The sequence below is a fragment of the Salminus brasiliensis genome, chromosome 15 (assembly GCF_030463535.1).
Source record: "Salminus brasiliensis chromosome 15, fSalBra1.hap2, whole genome shotgun sequence".
Taxonomy (NCBI): Eukaryota; Metazoa; Chordata; class Actinopteri; order Characiformes; family Bryconidae; genus Salminus; species Salminus brasiliensis.
Genome location: NC_132892.1, coordinates 20,210,134 through 20,231,454, shown reverse-complemented (window position 1 = coordinate 20,231,454; position 21,321 = coordinate 20,210,134). Strand labels below are relative to the sequence as shown.

The following is a 21,321-nucleotide window of genomic DNA, read 5'->3' as shown; positions in this document are numbered from 1 at the left end:
ACACAAACGCAGGAATAGGACCATTTGCGCACATACATGCACAACCACAACATGCACAAGACCAGATCAGAGACTACTGAAACAAAGGGGTACTTATACAGACGCTAACAAGGGAACCACGAGGAAAACCTGGGACTATCAAGGGGTGTGGCTAAAGAGGAGACACAGGTGGAAGCACTAATAGACAGGCGTGGTTAGGGCAGATAAGACACAAACAGAGCCATGTGCTTGGGAGCACATGGCAACACAAAACAAAGGTAGACATAACAGGGGCAGGCATCACAAAATCATGAAATTCTATGAGTATTTAAGAAGGTTTTCTAATGTCAGTGAGGATATATAAAACTTCTCACAGCTTATTGTGATCAGTACTATTAGTATTAAAATACTGCACAGAAACACACCTGCACACTCGTCCAGCCACAGAACGCCCGCGTCCAGCAGTCTGCTGATCTTACAGCAGTGCTGGCTCGACTACACGGGTTCAGTGGAGATTTTCTTACCTTCAGATTCTTCTAAAGTCTTTTAAAGCTGAGGGAATATCCACTGTTGGAAGAGCACATTTACCCTGGAGAGTGAGATTCTTTACCTTTTCACTTTTAAATATGAAGCTCTTTTATCATTTTCATTAGTGAACGCATTTTTACAGCCATGCTACAGGATTCTCCACTGAGGGCGCTGTTACACTCAGCTAGCTTCATGTGTGTTGTTAAAAAAGTAAAGAAAAAAACCACAACAAGCAGCAGCAGCTCACAGACATGTGCTCGCTCACTCCATTAGAAACAAACAGGTAAAGTAGAGATCCTTTGTAAGCTGTAATGCAGCTTATAGTATAGGTAGTTACTGTTTTTTTTTTATCCTGGTTATGTAGCTAACGCTGTATTCAGTTTCTACCCAGCCCTGTTAAAATACATGAATAATTTAATTATTTAATAATAGTTTAATCAGTTCAATAGAGGTAAATTAATTAGTCCGGTGGGGTGGGAATGCTAGAGTTTCAAGTTTTCTGGATAAACTGTGTTTCTTAAAACGAGTAAATTACTAGAAACCAACACAGTTAGTTAAACAGGCCTGTAGAGGGTTGTAGAGTTCAGATGTGTGATGTCAGATGGCAGTGTTTTTATTCAGCTTTTTTTTAGAAATGACTGGATTTGATATAAATATGATGGCAAAGAAATAATAAAACAGTATACAGTTAATTTGTTCAACGTGAAAAGACAGAAACATGCTATTAGTGTTAATCACATGTGGTATCAGAGCTGAACCACATATTAACACATTTATCATCTATGAACTAAATATAAAATGGGTAAACTTAATGTTTTAATTTTGTTAGTTTTAGTTGTACAAAAAGGCAGAGATTAAAATGCCATTTGTATATTTTTGCAGCTGATGCTGCAGTTCTGCCATAAGCATATTATGTATACACATGATTGGGTCATGATTGTGTGCATTAGTGACATTTCAAGAAATATTTCAAATCAAGACATTGGTCAAACCAAGACAAATCAATAATTACTTTTCTGATTTTATTTAGGAGTTGTACTCATATACTTGTATCTGAATAAAAACTGGAAAACACACATAAGCTTTAACTGGAATATTTGGAATACTTGGCACCGGATAAAAAATAGATTAATATATAAACCTCCATCCATCCTTCTATTTATTTCTCTAACTATCCATCTAACTATCTGTATTGTTAATATAATGTGCATACTTATCTAAAAACATCATCATCCTTCATTCCATCCACCACAGATGAATAAATAGAAAGATATTTAAACCATCATCCATTCATTGACCCACCTCTCTATTCTCTTATCTATCTATCTAGCTATCTATCTAAATATATATTTTTACATTTTTAATGTGCGTATCTATATAATCCTCCATCCATCCTGTCCATTCCTTTCTATATCATCCTTCTTCCACATTCATCCATCTATAGATAGATATTTAAACCTCAATTCATCATTTATCTATCTATCTATCTATCTATCTATCAAAAACATTTCTAGCTATCTATCCTTTTAAATTCAATGTTACTACCTATGTAATCTTCTGTACTCCTTCCACGTGGATAGGCAGATCATTCACCATAGATTAATAGATAGATACCTAAATTTATATATATATATATATATATATATATATATATATATATATATATATATATATATATTTATATATATATATTTATATATATATATATATATATATATATATATATATATATATATATGCCTTTCTGTCTGTCTATGTGTCCTTTTAAATTAATTTATACTACCTATATAACCCTCCATCCTCCTTCCTTCCATCCACCGTAGACTAATATTCAGATATATAGACACATAGATAGACAGATACTAGATACTTCCATTCACCATAGATTGATAGATAGATAGATACCTAAACCTGATTTATCTATCTATTTATAGACAGATACTTCTTATCTATTCATTTAAAAAGCTATACAGGAAGATAGGGAGTTTAGATGTCTGTTTTTTATCTATATGGATAGAAGGAAGGAGGGTGGAAGATATTATAGGTAGTAACATTTCATTTGAAAGATAAATACATAGATACAAGGGTAGATGGATGGAAGGATGGTGGTTTAGATATCTGTCTATCGATCAATGGTGGATGGGCAGAAGGAGTATGGAGGATTATATGGGTATTAGGATTACATTTTAAATGTTACATTATATATCTCTCTGTGTCTATGTATCTATATGTCTATCTGGTGGATAGAAGAAAAGGCTGATAAAGGATTAGATAGGACTGCTTATTGCATTCACAATGATAGATAGATCTATCTGTCTATCTGTCTATCTGCTTATCTATATTTTTAATGCAAAGACTAGATTGGTTCCATGCTGTGGGCTTGGTGAAGGGCCTGCAGATAAAACCCACTTTGGACTACTCTGAGTCTGTCCGTTTTCCTTCTGTGTCAGCCAACTGCTTCGCCACTTTTGGCACATCCACATCCCCAAGCGACGTGCCACAACTGATGGAGAAACTGCTTTCTTTGCTAAGTTGTATTAACTTCAAATGCAGCAGTGCACTAGGCAAAGAAATAAAGCTCATGACCTCTTTGCCCTCCACTCCACGCAATACTCCCCAGACCGACTTGGTGCCACCAATCTCCAGGGGCTGCAATGGCACAGGCTTGAAGACTGGTGCACCCCACAGCAAAGCTCAGCCACATTTGATCAATGTTGGCAAGAGTGCAGCCGGCTCAAACATTTTGACAGCTGAGGCCCAGGAGATGGCTCTTGACCCCGCTCCGACCACTCCGAGTGCACTCCCTGTGGCCACACCAGAGCAGGGCTCCATCCCCACTGGTGCTGCAGCACTCTCGGTTGTCCAAAAGTGCTGCTGGCCCGGGGGCGGGATTCTAACCCTTTATGTGTTCCACTACAATTCCCCTGCAAATCTATCTGTTTCTCTTTATATTGCTTTGAATACAGTATGCATTCCTAAATAATCCTCCATCCTTGTTCTTTCTTATGTTTTACATTTACATTTATGTGTCTATGTATTTATCTGTATTTCCATGTATTTATTTGTCTGTCTCTTTATATATCTATGTATTTATCTTGCTCTCTCTATATATCTAAATCTCCTTCTCTCTATCGATTGGTAACCCATCCTTCTATCTATCTATCTATCTATCTATCTATGTCTCCTTTCAAATGTAGTGTTACTACCTATATAATCCTCCAACCTCCTTCCTTCAATCCACCATAGCTAAACACATAGATAAACAGATATTTCCATTCACCATAGATTGATAGATACCTCAACCTCCATCCATCTAAAATTACACCTATCTATCTATCTGTCTTTTTGTCTCTCTTTTTGTATCCTTTTAAAGCCAATGTTACTGCCTATATAATCCTCCATCCTCTTTCCTTGCATCCACCAGACAAATGTACAGATATATAGACACATAGATAGACAGATACTTCCATTCACCATAGATTAATATACCTAAACCTTTTATCTATCTATCTATCTGTCTGTCTGTCTTTTTGTCTATCTCTTTTCGTATCCTTTTAATGATCTAATGATACTACCTATGTAATCTTCCATCATCTTTTCTTAGACACATAGACAGATATTTTCATTCACCATAGATTGATAGATAGATACCTAAAACTCCATCCAAACCCCATTCCTGTCCGTCTATCTATCTATCTGTCTGTCTATCCATCTGTCCGTCTATCTATCTATACACACACATATATACATATATATATATCCTTCTGTCCATCTATCTATCCATGTCTCCTTTTAAATGTAGTGTTACTACATATATAATTCTCCAACCTCCTTCCTTCCATCCACTGTAGGCTAATAGATGAGAGATAGATGGATGGATAGATACATAAAAGGAAGGAGGTTTGGATGGATGGATGGAGGATAAGGTATCTTTCTATCAAATTTTGGTGAATGGAAGTATATGTCAATCTATGTGTCTGTCTATCTGTCTGTTAGTCTACGGTGGACGGATGGAAGGAAGATGGAGGATTCTATAGGTAGTAATATTGAATTTAAAATGATACATAAACAGACAGACAGACAGACGAATAAATAGATAGATAAAGACAGATAGATACGTATATATAGATAAGACCGATCATAGGATTAATCAATGGATAGTGTTTTAAATATCCATGTATTTATACATCTGTGGAGGATAAAAAGATAGAGAAAATAGTATAATGAAGGTAGGCACATTACATTTAAAAAAAAAAAAAAAAGAAGTTCAAGGATGGAGGGACTGACGGATGGGTAATAGTTTATATATTAGTCTATTAATGTATCTATATCTATAGTGGATGGAAGAAAGCAGAATGGAGGATTTAATAGGTGCATTCAGTACATATGCAAAATAGATAAAGAGAAGAAATGGCTTGTAGCTTTAGCATTACTGTCTCTGGGGGATGAACTGACACAACTGTTGAATTATGATGCAACAATGTATCGGAATATTCTATTAACCACACCCATCTGAGACTCCAGCTAAGAGAGACACCACACAGTCTGATCTCCTCCCATTACCCTCATTACTAGGTAAGATAAACAGTTTATAAACAAGGAGGATGGAGGATTAGATAGGTATACATACAGAATTTAAAACACTGATATTCAGATAAATAGATAGATAGAGCAGGGGGGCTTGAATAGACGTAGGTTTACATATTTATCTATCAATCTATGCTGAATGGAAGTATCTGTCTACCTATGTGTCTATATATCTGTATGTTAGTCTACGGTGGATGGAAGGAAGGAGGATGGAGGATTCTGTAGGTAGTAACATTGAATTTAATAGGATACATATAGAGAAAGATAGACAGACAGAAGGACAGACAGACAGACATATATATCTCTGGAATATATATGGATATATATATATATATATATATATATATATATATATATATATATATATATATATATATATATATATATAGAGATAGATAGATAGATAGACAGATAGACAGATAGATAAAAGGAAGAGGATTTGGATGGTTGGATGGAGGTTTAGGTATCTATCTATCAATCTATGGTCTATTAGTCTATGATGGATGGAAAGAAAGAGGATGGAGGATTATTTAGGTAGTATAATTAAATTTAAAGGGATTCATATAGAGACAGATAAATACAGATAGATAGATAGATAGATGTGTCTCTTTGTCTGTATATTAATCTACGGTGGATGGAAGGAAGGAGGATGGAGGATTCTGTAGGTAGTAATATTGGCTTTAAAAGGATACATATAGAAACTTAGATAGATACATACATACATATATAGATAGACAGATAGATAAAAGGAAGAGGGTTTGGATGGTTGGATGGAGGTTTAGGTATCTATCGATCAATTTATGGTGAATGGAAATATCTACCTACATGTCTATATATCTGTATATTAGTCTACGGTGGATGGATGGAAGGAGGATGGAGGATTATATGTTTGTAGTATCATTGAATTTAAAAGGATACATATTGATTGATAGATGGATAGATAGATAGATAGATAGATAGATAGATAGATAGATAGATGGACAGACAGACGGAAAGGAAGTAATTGTAGATGGATGGAGGATTAGGTATCTATCTATCAAACTGTGGTAATAGAAGTATCTGTCTATCTATGTGTCTGTATATTATTCTATGGTGGATGGAAGGAAGGAGGATGGAGGATTATATAGGTAGTAACATTGGCTTTAAAAGGATACATATAGATAGATAGATAGATAGATAAAAGCAAGTAATTTTGGCTGGATGGAGGATTAGGTATCTGTCTATCAAACTGTGGTGAATGGAAGTATCTATCTATCTATCTATCTATCTATCTATGTGTCTATATGTCTGTATATTAGTCTACGGTGGATGGAAGGAAGGAGGATTATATAGGTAGTAACCTTGGCTTTAAAAAGATCTAGAAATCTATCTATCTATTTATCTGTCTCTATATGAATCCTTTTAAATTCAATGATACTACCTAAATAATTCTCCATCCTCTTTCCTTTCATCCATCGTAGTCTAATAGACCATGGATTGATAGATACCTAAACCTCCATCCAACCATCCAAACCCTCTTCCTTTTATCTATCTGTCTATCTATCTATATATGTATCTATCTATATGTATCCTTTTAAAGCTAATGTTACTACCTATATAATCCATCCTCCTTCCTTCCATCCACCGTAGAATAATATACAGATATACAGACACAGATAGATACTTCCATTAACAATAGTTTGATCGATAAATACCTAAACCTCCATCCATCCAAAATTCCTTCACTTTATCTATCGTTCTACTTATCTGTCTACCTATCTATGTGTCTATCTATGTGTCTATGTATGTGTCTTTGTATGAAATCTTTTAAATTCAATGATGCTACCTAAATAATTCTCCATCCTCCTTCTTTCCATCCACCATAGAGTAATATACAGATATATAGACACATAGATAGACAGATACTTCCATTCACCATAGATTGATAGATAGATACCTAATCCTCCATCCATCCAAACCCCCTTCCTTTTCTGTCCATCCATCTATGTATCTGTCTATATGTATCGTTTTAAATTTAATGATACTTCTTATATAACCATCCATCCACAATACAATAATATACAGATATATAGACACATGGATAGACAGATACATCCATTCACCATAGATTAATAGATACCTAAACCTTTTATCTTCTGTTTATCCATATATCTATCCTTCTGTCCATCTATCTATCCATTTCTGCTTTTAAATGTAGTGTTACTACCTATACAATCCTCCAACCTCCTTCCTTCCATCCACCGTAGACTAATAGACAGGTATATAAACACATAGACAGATACTTCCATTCACTACAGATTGATAGATAGATACCTAAACCTCCATCCAATCATTCAAACACCCTTCCTTTTATCTATCTAATTCTTGGTCTATGCATCTCTCATTTTAAATGTCGTTACTACTTTTTTAATCCTCCATACTTCTTCTATTAGACACATAGGTAGACAGATACTTCCATTCAGCATAGATTGATATAGACCTACGTCCATTCAAGCCCCCCTGCTCTATCTATTTATCTAAATATCAGTGTTTTAAATTCTGTATGTATACCTATCTAATCCTCCATCCTCCTTGTTTATAAACTGTTTATCTTACCTAGTAATGAGAGTAATGAGAGGAGATCAGACTGTGTGGTGTCTCTTTCAGCTGGAGTCTCAGATGGGTGTGGTTAATAAACTTCTCTGATAGATTGTTGCATCATAATTCAACAGTTGTGTCAGTTCATCCCCCAGAGACAGTAATGCTAAAGCTACAAGCTGTCCATATCACTGTTCAAACACATTTACAGCACCTCATGTTTACCTCAACCACCTGTCCCCACATCCCCGCACTGCTCCCCCCCCTATATTAACATTATTTTGTCGTAACAAATATATCTCGACTGTCAAGCCCATTTCAGCTGTCCTCTATGAGATGCAGTTTTGTATTCACACTATGAGAACATATACAGGATGAGGATGTGTTCATTTACATATTTGGTGCCTTTTTAATTAAACTTAGTGGCAAAGGCATTACCATCATGCAAGAAACGGCATAAAGAGACAGCTGCATTTCATATTACAGCCTATCAAAATCAGTATGTTAATCATATTTATGCATATTAATGACTAGTGCTCTTTGCTTTTGGGTGCTGAGGTGGAATGTCATTATGGTTCGTTTCTAAGATTGTAAAACATTCATCAGTTTATTCTTCTGTCCTTTAATTCCTGGTCAAGTTTGCAGTTTAGCATAGCCCATAAATTGTGTGTATTTGGGGAAATGCAGACACCAGGAGAATACACTAAACTTCTCACAGAGACAGAAGCAAGAATGTCCAATAGAGGCCAATTAACACCTACAGCATTTAAAGCTAAGCTCAAATTTAGTCTACATAAAAGTTTATTGTAGCAATACAGGGATCGCAAAGGCATGTGTAGACTGTCTTCTTTTTTTTTTTTTTTGGGGGGGGGGGGGTGTCTTGTGATGCTTGTGCTGCGTCTGATGTAAAATGGGCTTGGGTGCAATTGCATTTTCATTAAGCACACATTTTTAGAAAGCCCCACATATTAGCCTACAGCAGTTCAGCGTTGCCCATTTACACCAAACAAGCCTGCACAGCTTTATGAATGAGGCACAATACAGGCCAGACAATCAGAACAGAGCAAAATAACAAAAGAACATATCTTTAAAACCTTGATCATTTTGTAGCATATACTTCATTTAACTTCACTTTGTGTTTTGATGATTTAAGTAGATAACGTTAATCTATGAATTATAGATTAAATATGATGCATATAAACATAAAAATGAGGCGGCTGGTCTGTATGTGTGATGTGTGTATATTTCTGTACAGTTGGCTGAGGGATGCAGTGAGTAAGCCATACATGTGATTGACTGGCACTTTCAGTCATGTGGGTATTTCTACCTCACGCCCAGTAATTCAAGGTAAGTTTCGATAAGGAACTCTGGCTGCTAAATATGCACAATGATTGTTCAAAGGTGGGAAGAGTGTACTTATTTTTCCCACCCGGTTGCTGAATGTCGGCTCAATTTTTGGGGAAACAAAATGGTTGGTTTAGAACTGGACTCACAGACAATATGCAGACAGGAGCAAGAACGTCCAATAGAGGTCAGTTGACACCAACAGCTAATTTAAAGCAAAGCTTGTGATGCTTGTGCTGCGTCCGATGTAAAATGGGCTTGGATGCAATTTTTATAAAGCACATATTTTTATAAAACATTTGGCCTAGCTAAACTTTAAAACTCAGATAGTGTAAATAAATTGGCCGGGGTGTGTTTGTGTTCGCACGACACTGAGGCAGACCCCCACATTGAGAAGGAAACTAAGAATTTATTTATCAAGTGCAACGCTTAAAAAATAAAAACACTCAATGTACTGTATATGAACATTGCTGCAATTTTATCAGCATAAAATTTCAACACACTAAAGTCAAAGTTGTTAAAAATCCTGCAAATATTAATCCTCAAAGTAACCTGGACTACCACAATAATACAGTATGACTCCGATGTTTTGGCAGTTGACAAATTCACAGAAGAGAGAAGAAAAAAGAAGCCCAAGCTCCTTCCGGCACCCGCTGCCATTACAACCCAAACCCTAAAGTCCCTCTAGTCTGGCAAAAGGAGAGATGGTACACACACAGTCAGAGACCGTAAATCTGTCTTTCCTCAATCAAGTTCATTACAAATACATTGACATAAACTAGAGATTATGTTCAGGCTTTTATATCCCTTGATGTCTCAAAGTGGAGGAAAAAAGGAAACCCCGAATTTTACAACAGGGTGGGAATCAATCGCCACAGAATGTCTGGAGTTGGCCGAGTGATCAGAAACGCTGTAGATTGAACACCACAAAACTGCAAGCCAACAGCTACAGGCTCTTCAGCAGCAGGGGGCACTGTTGCTCCCTTTGACAAATTCCGTTCACTTTTTTGTGCTCAACTTGTTGGTCCGGTCAGGGCCAGGACACAGCAATAGAAATCACACTAGCATGGAACTGGTGCGTAGTGGAGCATGTGACCTAAGAAGAAATGTCAGCTTAAGGTTGAGATTTCCCCCCCTCCCCCACTGCCATTTCTTCAGCATTTTCAGGAACAGTCCTTTTTCCATTGTAGTCAAAACTGGAGCCACAGGAGCTTCACCAGCTGAGCAGGTTGGTGCGGCCAAGAGTCATGAAGTAGACCTGGCTGGAACCTCCAGGGCGTACAGAAGCAAAGAACACCTAGAGGGATCAAATAAGAGAGCGAGAAAGTGAGAGACATGTTTTCATCCTCCCAAAGTGGGAGCTGTTTAAGGCAGAATTGCACGAGAATTGTCATTTCTTGGTCTTGGGGTCCTCATACAGTCAGGAAGTGAAATTCACACTTTGAGCCACCACATTGCAGCCACACCAGGTGAATAAGAATGGACACCACTGCCACACAATATCGAAAACTACATAGAACAAGTCTATTTGAAATTCCACATGGTTCTGTGGACCTCTGAATTTATTCAGACACTACCACCATGAGCACATCAATTAGGAAACTAAGTAAATCCGTCAAGGAGCAGCCATGCAAGCCCAAGCCATGACACTACCTCCACCATGCTTGACTGATGAGCTTGTATATTTTGTATCATGAGCAGCCCATTTCTCCACACTCTGCCTTTCCGTCTCTTCGGCAGAGGTCAAACTTGGTCTCATCAGCTTGTAACTCCCTGTTCCACATCGTCTGAGGCTCATCTCAAGCTGGCCTTCCGATTCTTATTGTTGAGCGGTTTAAACCTTATGTATGAACTTTATATTCATGCTCTTAAAGTCTTCTTTGAACGGTGGATTGTGATGCCTTAACCCATGCGCTGTGGAGGTTGTGGAGGTCTCTATTGTCCCCCACCCCCGGGGTTCTTGGTGTTTACAACTACTTTTGACTGGTCTATCTGTTGTACAACTGTGGTTTCTTTCTTTTAAAGATTCTCCAAATTGTTGTACTGGCTCTGCGCAACGTTTGTTTAGTGGCTCTGATCCATTTTCACGCTTTTCTTAGCTTCAAAACCTCAGGCTCCAACCAAAACTATCAAGCTAGGCAAGACACCTTTAAGTCATTCCAATATGGTTTTGCTCACTAGAAAAGTAGGTGGGTTCAGACAAGAAGGTGCTATTGTTTAACAAAACTAAATGTAAACAACTTAGGGTTCTGATGGATTCAGTGTATGGCATAATGTTCAGTCCACGTGTCTCACCTTGTCATTTCTCTCACAGAGGAATTTGAGTCTTTGTGCCCTCTTGTGCATGAAGACACCATCCAGATGACCCGTCTCCACAGAGCGGATCTCTATAGCCTTCTCTCCCCAGCCCATGATCTGATTAGACCTGATGTATGCTACAAAGGAGAGGGAAGAAAGCATTAAAATAAATGAATTTGTGTGTGTGCAATTGCATGTGGCAGAGATCATATGGAGCACATGATGGACTGATAAACAAGGTCTATAAAAACAAATGTCAGTGTTTTAAATGCACCAGACATCCCAACAAATGACAGGCATTGAGTAGCGGATCTGCTATCCGTATGGTTCACCCCATGGTTCAATGCGCATGCGAACTATGGATCAACTGCCCAAGTTTTTTCATAATAGCGTGAAACGGTTTTAGCGCTGCTGTTTTTTTTTTTTTTTAAGTAATAAATTCCTAAATCTTGATGCAGAATTACAGCGAAAGTATACACTCCGCGGTTGTGTGTCGCATGAACGGAGAACGTAAAGCCCACTTCACACCAGTAAACATGCCGCATGCTCCAAAATTAATCAATGTAGTCTTCCACATTGTTTATTGAAGAGAAACCTGGACAAAGCTACCTAAAGGCTTTAAACACCACTAACCTGATACACATGGAGAGTACATTGCTCAACCCAGCACAGTTTAAGAAGTTGTATAATTGTTATAGGACAATGGCAATACATCAGGCATGACCACAATTTCAAGAGACATTACTGCGTTATATTAGTCTCCCCTTATCTTATTCGGATTGGAAAAATGATCCGATCTGTGGGTCAAAATCCACAATACGAGTCTAACTTACCCACGGAGGTGGGCATCTCTCCCCACTGAAGCACCACGTCTTTGGTGATCCGGCCATACGTGTTCACATAGACACCTTCATCTTCATAGCAAACCAGCAACTCAATGCCATCTGTGTTGGGAAGAATGATGATGGCATGCGATTGGATGCTGGTCTGAATCTAAGAGAAGAGCAGAAGGGGGAGAAAGTCAGGAAAATGAACAAAACCACTGAAACAAATCCCAAGCCATCTACAAAAAACACAGGGAAGGAAACAGGGTATGGCATATAACTTCTTCGCTACATATTTTTCTACAGAGTTATTGAGAGCCAAACAAAAGTAGAAAGGTTGCTTACGTGTGTGGGCAAGTAGATGTCGTAAACAGCCCCCGAATCCACATCTACAGCATGGAAGCCAGAGCACGAGCCATAGATCACCTTTAATCTTTGGCCCTCCTCTACCGTCAAGTCAACAAGCAAGGGCTTGTGTGCCAGGTCTCCAAACGACTGGAGGTGGAGAAGAAGAAACAATTAGTAAGAAACAAAACATTAAATGACACAATGTAGAATTAATGTAGAATTTAACACTCCAACCGACCTTGAATGCCATGAATTTGTGGTACGGTTTCGGTGCCCATGCATAGACCTCCACTGAGTTTTTCAAGGCGAGCACCAAAAACTTGATCCTTTCATATTTAACTGGTGAAAGACAGACATTCAGTTAGGATCACTCATTGGATTCACAAATGCATGCCAACTCAGTGTTTAAAAAGGTAAAGGTGCACGTATTTGTCACTGTACAGTGTACACAAATGTGTCCGCATTTAACCCATCTGGTAGTGAACACACACTCACACACACACACATGTGTTTAACACTAAGAATCCAAGAAGCGTGGTGGTGGTAGCATCATGCTCTGGGGCTGTACATTGCAGAAAACTGATTTAATGGAGCTCAGAAACTACTTTGAAATTCTTCAGCATAACTTCAAACTATCAGTCATACAGTTAAAACTGGACAGAACTGGAACTTTTAACAGAATAGTGACCCCAAACACACATCAGAGGTGGTTGTGGAATGGATAAAGCAGGCCAACATTAAGTCTTTGGAACGGCCTTCCCAAGATTCTTACCACAAAATATGTGGACTACGCTCAGGTGTCTGTGCCAGGAATCTAAATAATTTAATTGAACTCTACAAATTCTGTCAAGAAGTGTGGTCAAAGTGGTCAACCAGAACTCCAGGAGCTTGTTGATGGCTACAAAAGTCAAAAGCTTCGGGTCAAAGTGCAACTTGCCAGGGGACATGTAGGGAAAGGTTTCATTCTTGATCTTGATGAGATCATTTTCAACACCACCACTGTTGTGTTAAACCAATAACAACAGTATTGTTATAACAAAGCAAATCATAGTCTCACTCCCGCATTACTTCATCCATAAACCACAAAAGAATACATACCGACTTTGTAGTGCACACAGCCCTCCAGCTCGCCCACTGTAGTCCAACCCTGTTTCTTCTCCACCTCGGGATCGTTGTGCAGAATCTTGTTCCTCAGCCAGGACAGATAATATACTCGCAGCTTGTTCTTCTTTCCTGCATACCAACAGCATTTTAAAGCCTGCTGGGTAAATTCATGGGTGCGGCACGACTCCAAGACAAAGAAATCTAAATGACTTCAACTTGCATCCAAGAGAAAGCCTTTGAGGTTATTTCCAAACCCTGTCTCTTACCTGATATTGTGACTAGGACATTAAGGCCTTCCAGAACATCCATCTGCTGGAAGCGGCGTCGGTTGATGAGGGGGTAGACTTTGCCCTGTCCGCTGCGGTCAAGAAGCATAAGTCCGCTCTCTGTCCCTACCAACAGGTTCACCCCTAAAGATGGAAAATTAGGAGGTTATCTAACATCAGAGCATTTACAACCTGCTATTAACCCATTTCAACTAAACTGGACATACACACACACCCCCCCCCCCCCCCCTTCTTGGTCAAGGAAATCATCATGGACCATCAAATCATCATGAGCTTAGTGTTGCAGCTCTGACCTTGACCACCCACACAGTTAATGTATACCATGCAATACGTTTAAACTGGAGCCCTATAGCTCCAGTGAGGAATTATAGCGCTATAGAGGAATTTCCTTATGCATCTTTTTCCACATGCTAATGACAGCTGTGGAGAGCCACTCACCCCAGAGTGCGGCGCACAGGATCTCAGAATTGAACCTCTTCTTGTACTTGCGGATCTCGGGCGTGTCACTTTGTGGGCGAGTGTTCACTGGGTTCACATTAACCACTGAGCCCTTTCGCGAAGCATCTGGCCTCAAGACGTCCTGAATCCGCCCGTCATTCCCAAAGCCTGCTGGAGAGCCAGAACACAATCATCATCATCTGCTCTTAACTAAACTGCTCCAAGTATAGATCGTACTGTCCGCTTTCTTTGAACTTAATAATAATAATAATAATAACAACAATAATAACAGCACAGAACAAAGTTCGTTAATACAGTACTGACATGTTTGAAAGTTTACATCAACACATGCTGGATATATCATAGCAGTATTGGGCTTTCATAGACTTTATAACTGTTCTGAGGCAGAATGAGTGGTCAACATACATCTTCAATAGATTTTTTAAATTATATTTAATTATATATATATATATATATATATATATTTTTTTTTTTTTTTTTTTTTTTTTTTTTACTAACCTGCCTTAACTAGTGATCATGATTGACTACAACTGGCAGCCTCTCTGTGACCACATGGAAAAAAAGGATTGTTTCACATCAAGTAAAGTCAAGAGTCAAGCGACTCTCGTTGGACTGACAAACACATGACTTTATTGTATTTAACCCTAAAACCCCCAAAAGCATGGTGGTAGCAGCATCATGCTCTTGGGCTGTACGTTGCAGATCGTAGATGGAATAATGAAAATGGGGGACTCGCTCAGAATCCTTTAGCATTAGAGTAAACCTTCAGCTAGATGGTTGAAGTCCCAACCTCAAAAATATGTGGAATGTGCTTAAAAGTAGTGTCCGGGCCAGAAAGAAGAGTGGTTGGTCAAATATCCACCCAGAATCCACCAGAAGCGTTTTAATGGCCATAAAGTGCTTGGTCAGGGTGCAACTTAAGGGATATTTAAACAAATATTAGGGTGTGCAGTATGCATGTTTGAATCTATGTATAATTCAGATTTTTGTTGTGACAATTTAATGCTATTTATTTATTTGAATGGGCTTGTAAACACTAATAAAAGTAGACATAATTAAATCTGTACTGCAGTCTGATTAATTTTGACCAAATATAATTAACTGCCTAATATTATAGTTTCTCACAACATTTAGCTCCTTAAAATCATTACTGATCACATCTTTCATATCAGTCGGCCCTCACTAATCACCATTTTAACCGTGAGGATGAGGTGTATTATATAAAGCCTCATGCAAGAATTCTCCTGGGTGCAGGTTCCGAATTAAAATGCGCATTTTCTTCGCATTTCATTCAATAAATTAAAAGTTCAAATAACTGGCGATAACTAGTGTCTAAGGGTTGATGATCTACTTTGAAATCCCTCTGTGTTCCAACCGTGCTGGACAGACAGGCTTTATTTATGTTTGCTACTCTATTGCAGTACATAACTGCCCATTTTTAGAACCATAATGTCTGAAGCACAGGATGTTCCGATTACCGCTCTCAGAAGATTAAAGATTAGGTGGCTAAGACAAAACAAAATCATTAGTTTATATAGGTATCAAAGAGGCTACCAGTTGTTATATGGATTAAGTCGGACATAGTAATTTATTGAATGCAAAAGAAATGCGAATTCTGATGCACCATTAGAACAAGCTACAGATACCATACCAACAGACCCTTACCCATGTTGTTGAGAGAACTGCCGCTGGATGGTGAGATCTGCAGGAGACGAGGGTCAATAAATGGAGTGAAGGAAGAAGACGACTTGTGTTTCTGAAGTGTATTACTGGCAGACTGTGTCTGGAACAGACATGTAACAATTAAGAGGAAGTCTATGGTGGATGAAACCATCCTGTGTCTAAACATATGGGAACATCCACAAATCTATATACAGTATATGACATTTAATAAATTAAAACCACTCCTATCATCAAGTGTCTATTCTAAAAATGGATTAAGGCTAGTTCTATACAATGATTTCTATCATCTTTATTGACAATGCAGGTTAGTGCGAGATCAGCAACCATTAACAAGTGTATAATACAGTTAATAAAGCCATAGAACATTCTGCATGCATTTTCATGAGGGTGTTTAGAAATTATAATGTGAAGTGAGGAAACACAAATGAATGTTAAAATGAGGAAATGTTAGGAAAGGAATAAAAGTCAAAAGAATTAAATGAAGGGCAGAGAGAAACTGAGAAAATACTAATGATTTTAAATACAAAGCAAGCTTTAGTATAATTACTAGAATTGAGGGGTTGGGGGGGGGGGGGGGGGGGGGGTCCCCACTTAGCCCTGGCTAATATCTATGACGCGTCTCATATGTGTTTGATTAGACACAAGCATTTGGGCGAGGAAGCATGGGATTCACACACCTTGGCCCAAAATAAATGGGCAATTAATACTGAGAACCAGACCCCCAAGGGAGTGCAAAGACAGCAAGGCAAAACTCTCCATCAGCTGTCTAGTAAAAATGTTCCCAGCAGTTCAAGGTCAGCACTTATCTGCTCAGAAGAATTCCCAGACAGTCTTGCGACCCTTTGCTAACCCCAAGCTTAGATAAAATTCCAAAATATATGATGACAGGACTGATGTATTTTAACAACTGATTTATGGGTACTGATTAATTAAATAACTTCTCAAGATAAACCTTTGCCCTTTCTTTCTCTATTATTGTAGGAAGTTGTTGATGGGAATTTTCTATTTGCCTTTTTAATGAGTATACTTAAGGATTCAGTGTGTTGTGCTATGCTTAAAAATAAAGGATCCTAAATGGTTCTTGGCACAGAAACAATTCAAGGAAAAAACTTCAGTTGGAACAGAACCTGTGGTGCTCAAGCTGTCGGTCTTGGAACGTCTGTGGTTGGCCGAAAGCCAGACCTATCTTCAAGACATATACCGATACCAGCCAGAACATTAGCACCCTGATTATGTCCCTCTACAGTGGCATCTGTAAATGGGTGGATATATTAGGCAGCAAGTGAACAGTCAGATCCTAAGGGTGATAAGGGTGTTAAAATCAGGAATCTGAGCCACTCTGACAAGAGCCAAACTGTGACTGCTAGATGACTGCATCAGAACATCTCCAAAACATCAGGCAGATCTTGTTTTGCGGTTCTCTGGTATGCAGTGGTCAGACCTACCAGGACAATTGGTAAAAGGCAACAGTGTCATGGGCTCCTAAGGCTCATTGATGCGATCCATAGAGATCACAACTTGCAGGTATTAAAAGGATCTGATGCGAACATATGGTGCCAGATACCACAGGACGCATTCAGATGGTCTTGTGGAGTCCATGCCTCAAATGGTCAGATCTGTTGTAGTGGCACAAGGGGTACTCCATATTAGGCAGGTGGTGCTAATGTTATGACTGACAGGTGTATATGTATGTACAGAGTTTTTGCTTTGCTACATTTTTTAAAAACTTGCACCACATATTCTTAACAAATATTTCAGAAGTCCAATTAAATCCAACTGGTGGGTCAAATCGGACATCCTCATGAGCCAGCTACAGCCTGCAGGCCTCATCTTGGTCATATCTGCTTCATGTTACGGGGAGGTTCAGGAAACTTTTACGTTTATTACACAAAAATCCTTAAACATTTATTTAGTGGTTGTTTTATAGTGGTCACCGTTTTGGCACCTTTATTTTTAAGACTGTACTCTTACTAAACTTTTGGTGTACTGAAGTGCCCTGACAACAGAAGCACTACGCAAACCAGAAGAGCTGATCAAGCAATACTGGTCCTAACTGATGGTCTTACTCTACCAATGCACCACAGTGGTACAGGGCTGAGGTGAGATTTTGAAAGTCTAGTTAAAGAGTTTAGGGAATGTGCTTCCCAAAAGGAAGCAAAGTATTAAAACATCGCACAGGCTAAAGGGAGCCGGTTATGATGATGTGGCACTTGCACCACTTAACTTTCAAGTGTCAAAAGGGGTGCTAATGCTAATCACAGTGAGCAGTAAGTAGTAAGCTTAGTGAAAGCCAGCCAGCAGAGTTAAACACCAAGGCACTGCGGTGGGGTGGACAGACATACCTCGCTGGCAACCAGCTTGTCCAGGAGGGTTTGGGGGGACATGGAGGGGCTAGCGTGGCTGGAGGCGGGGGAGGATGTGACCGAGGGGGAGGGGGAGTGATGGCTCTGTTGGATGAGATCGGGCAAGAGATGAATACGGCCTGCAAAGCCATTTCGCTCCTGGTGGCCGAGGGCATGAGCGGGGCCCAGAACAGGGCCAAGACCAGGCCCGGGACCAGGCCCAGGACCCAATCGCTTTTTCTCAGCTACACTCTGGAATCAAAAACAGGCACAATTGAGTCTGTACTTGGCAGAAAAGGGGGAAGTGAGCAACAAAAGATGTCTTGCGCGGCCAAAGTCAGCAGACAGATATCGTTTCATGTGTAATAAAACTAATTAGTTGCTTCAAAGTGGTAAATCGTTTGTATTTAAATTGATTTTTATAAACTTGCTTACATTTTCTGTTGCTGCACTACATCTAAGCTTTGAGAGTGCTATGTCCAAATAGTATAACAAAAGGAGAAACTTAGGCTTAAAATATGATGAATAAAAACATAAAAGGCATACACAAGGAATGAATGAGTGAACAGATGATGAAACACATACATAAAAAAAAAAATAATAATAATCATTAAAAAAAAAAAAAAAAGAGAGCATCCCTTTCCTACCTGTCGGACAATTAAAGTGCCATCTTTTGAAGGTGTTGTGGCCGGGTCGCTTTCAGGTTCATCGTGAACAATCATGGTCTTTACAGACTCTGTCTCACCATTGCTAAGTTTTGAGGAACTGGAGGAAAGGAGGAGTTAATTATTCATTAAAATGCCCATTTTACCTCCAAAAGAGTGGAAAAGAGTGAAACGTCATACACTTATTAACCACCTGTTGCTTTGCTTGAGATATGTAAAGTTACTACAGGTGCATTTCTCATTAATAATTAATAGTGCATTCCTGTGATGGTGCAAATGGACTGAAATCAGTCGCGTATACCAAACAATTTCTTTGTCTAATGTTATTTGGTCCATAGCACGTTGTGCTGTGTACAAATACATAACTGCAGTTACTGATTTTATCTTGAACCAATCACATGACTGATGAATTCTCAGCAAAACACTGAATCAACTAGTCATACACAACCCTAACCCTCTACCACAGCACTTATAAAATGCAATTATTGTTGTAAACATCTGACATCAAATACAAATGACACAGTGTTCATCTGTGAATGACTGTAATAATACATACACAGTACACATAATTACACTACCCTGGGCTAAAGTAAAAATAAATAAACAAATGAAAAGCATACTTTGCCCTTGAGTCTTCTGTGCCAGAGGTTGACTCATTGCCGAGCTCCTGCTCCACCTCATCATCGTCATCTGAATCTGAATCCTCGCTAGATGATGAGTAATCAGTCACCTTGTGAGGCGGGCGTGCATCTTCAATTGTGCGCATCTCATTGGCCAGTAGAGTAAGATCCTAAAAGCAGGGTGTAAAAAGTAACGATCGGTCACTGTTTACAGGGTGCAAATTATCCGATGCTAAGTATAGGGGCACTTATCCTTCTCTTATGATGTACTGCCCACGGACACGGACAAGACAGGAGGTTAGGGTGACGTTTCAATGTTAATAAACAGTGATGGATCAAAGTTGTTTGTTAAACCAGTTGAGGAGGGATGCATGCCAGGACAGCGGAGGCATAGATATCGAACACTCAAGGGTAGCACCACGTTTCTGATTGAACAGAATGAATGAAAGTGCACTTCATTTATGTTAGCCTAATTAGCTTATAATAATATAGGGAGTCCAAGAGGAAGGTGTGCAGCCAAAAAAGCAGAACTTCAGGAGATGGTGTGCAGCCAAAACAAGCCGTAACGGGCAAGTGTGCAGCAAATAATTAGAGGGGGGAGCCAAAAGAGCCTTCACATACAGCTTTTATTACCAAAAATAAATAAATAAAATCAATCAATAAATAAAAAAACACTTAAAATATATGTTTTATAAAGCTTAGATGTGATGTGCTTCATGCTTTGAACACTGTGGTGAGGTGCTTAGGCATAGCATGAGGATATGATCACCACTTCTATTTGAACTCACCACTTCACCCTACATAGTTTACAAAGTCAGTCATCAATTGGATGGAGAAGTTAATGAGGAAGACAGAGCGTGGAAATTCCGCGAAATGTCCAGATGGTTGAGACAATAAAAGAGGGAATACAAAGATCGGCAGTAGATTAGCAGAAGCGCACAAATCTACTGAATAATAAGGACGGTATTGTTTGGTAAATAAATGAAAGAACAAGCTGGGAGTTTCACAGAAAAATCTCTAACAAAATCCTCAAAAATCAGTAAGTGGGTTTACCAGTCTGCAATAAAGGAAAAAAAGTAGAGTAAAACAACTTACAGCAGGTCGGGACGGTCTGACAAAGTCTTTCTTCTCCTCCAATTTTTTTCCAGTATTTTCTGGGCGTTGGAGTGGAGAACCTTCAGACTTTGACGAGGCTGAAGCGTAAAAAAAGCATATATTAAATTAGCATCAGGTGTTTGCATGTTAAGGTTTGCGTGTATTAGTTGGTTTCCTAGACTATACTGTAATACCAAATGATGAGTCACTATATTTAAACACTTGTCTAGGCTTAAGCTGTGGGAGAAGTTATGCATCTAAAATTTGAGCCACTCACAGCGAACCCTGAACTTCTCTCCAGAGCCGCTCTGGGAGCTAGCTTGAGAGCTGGAGTTGCTGGAACCAGAGGAGCTCCCACTGCCTGGTCTGGAGGCCAGTTTCTCCACTCGGTCCCACAAGAGACGTGGCTCTGCAGTACTGAGGATGAAAAAGGTGAGCAAAAAAAAAAATTCTTCTTATTATTAATATTTATATAAATAATTATTATTATTTTGCAAGATTCAGAGCTTCAGTCAGGCCTCAAACACTAACTATAGCATTCAGAACCTACTGATTAAATCTGTACATGTGTAAAATGGCTA

General features: G+C 38.8%; 1 protein-coding gene across 7 annotated transcripts in view; it reads right to left on the bottom strand.

Annotated features, from left to right (window-relative positions):
- Nucleotides 1-9,404: 9,404 nt before the first annotated feature.
- LOC140535938 (mitogen-activated protein kinase kinase kinase kinase 4-like) overlaps nucleotides 9,405-21,321 on the bottom strand; it is an 82,432-nt gene continuing 70,515 nt past the window's right edge. For 3 of the 7 annotated variants that reach the window (XM_072657514.1, XM_072657508.1, XM_072657511.1), the window contains 14 exons: nucleotides 21,018-21,157; nucleotides 20,741-20,838; nucleotides 19,646-19,815; nucleotides 19,008-19,125; nucleotides 18,361-18,612; nucleotides 16,001-16,118; nucleotides 14,315-14,485; nucleotides 13,856-13,999; nucleotides 13,584-13,718; nucleotides 12,724-12,824; nucleotides 12,483-12,632; nucleotides 12,147-12,306; nucleotides 11,311-11,450; nucleotides 9,405-10,312 (listed from right to left, as the gene is read on the bottom strand). In XM_072657514.1, coding sequence (XP_072513615.1) covers nucleotides 10,229-10,312; nucleotides 11,311-11,450; nucleotides 12,147-12,306; nucleotides 12,483-12,632; nucleotides 12,724-12,824; nucleotides 13,584-13,718; nucleotides 13,856-13,999; nucleotides 14,315-14,485; nucleotides 16,001-16,118; nucleotides 18,361-18,612; nucleotides 19,008-19,125; nucleotides 19,646-19,815; nucleotides 20,741-20,838; nucleotides 21,018-21,157 — 1,981 coding nt within the window. In that variant the 3' untranslated portion in view covers nucleotides 9,405-10,228. The remainder of the gene's footprint in view (nucleotides 10,313-11,310; nucleotides 11,451-12,146; nucleotides 12,307-12,482; nucleotides 12,633-12,723; nucleotides 12,825-13,583; nucleotides 13,719-13,855; nucleotides 14,000-14,314; nucleotides 14,486-16,000; nucleotides 16,119-18,360; nucleotides 18,613-19,007; nucleotides 19,126-19,645; nucleotides 19,816-20,740; nucleotides 20,839-21,017; nucleotides 21,158-21,321) is intronic. The other 4 variants (XM_072657509.1, XM_072657510.1, XM_072657512.1 and 1 more) reach the window with 4 other exon arrangements.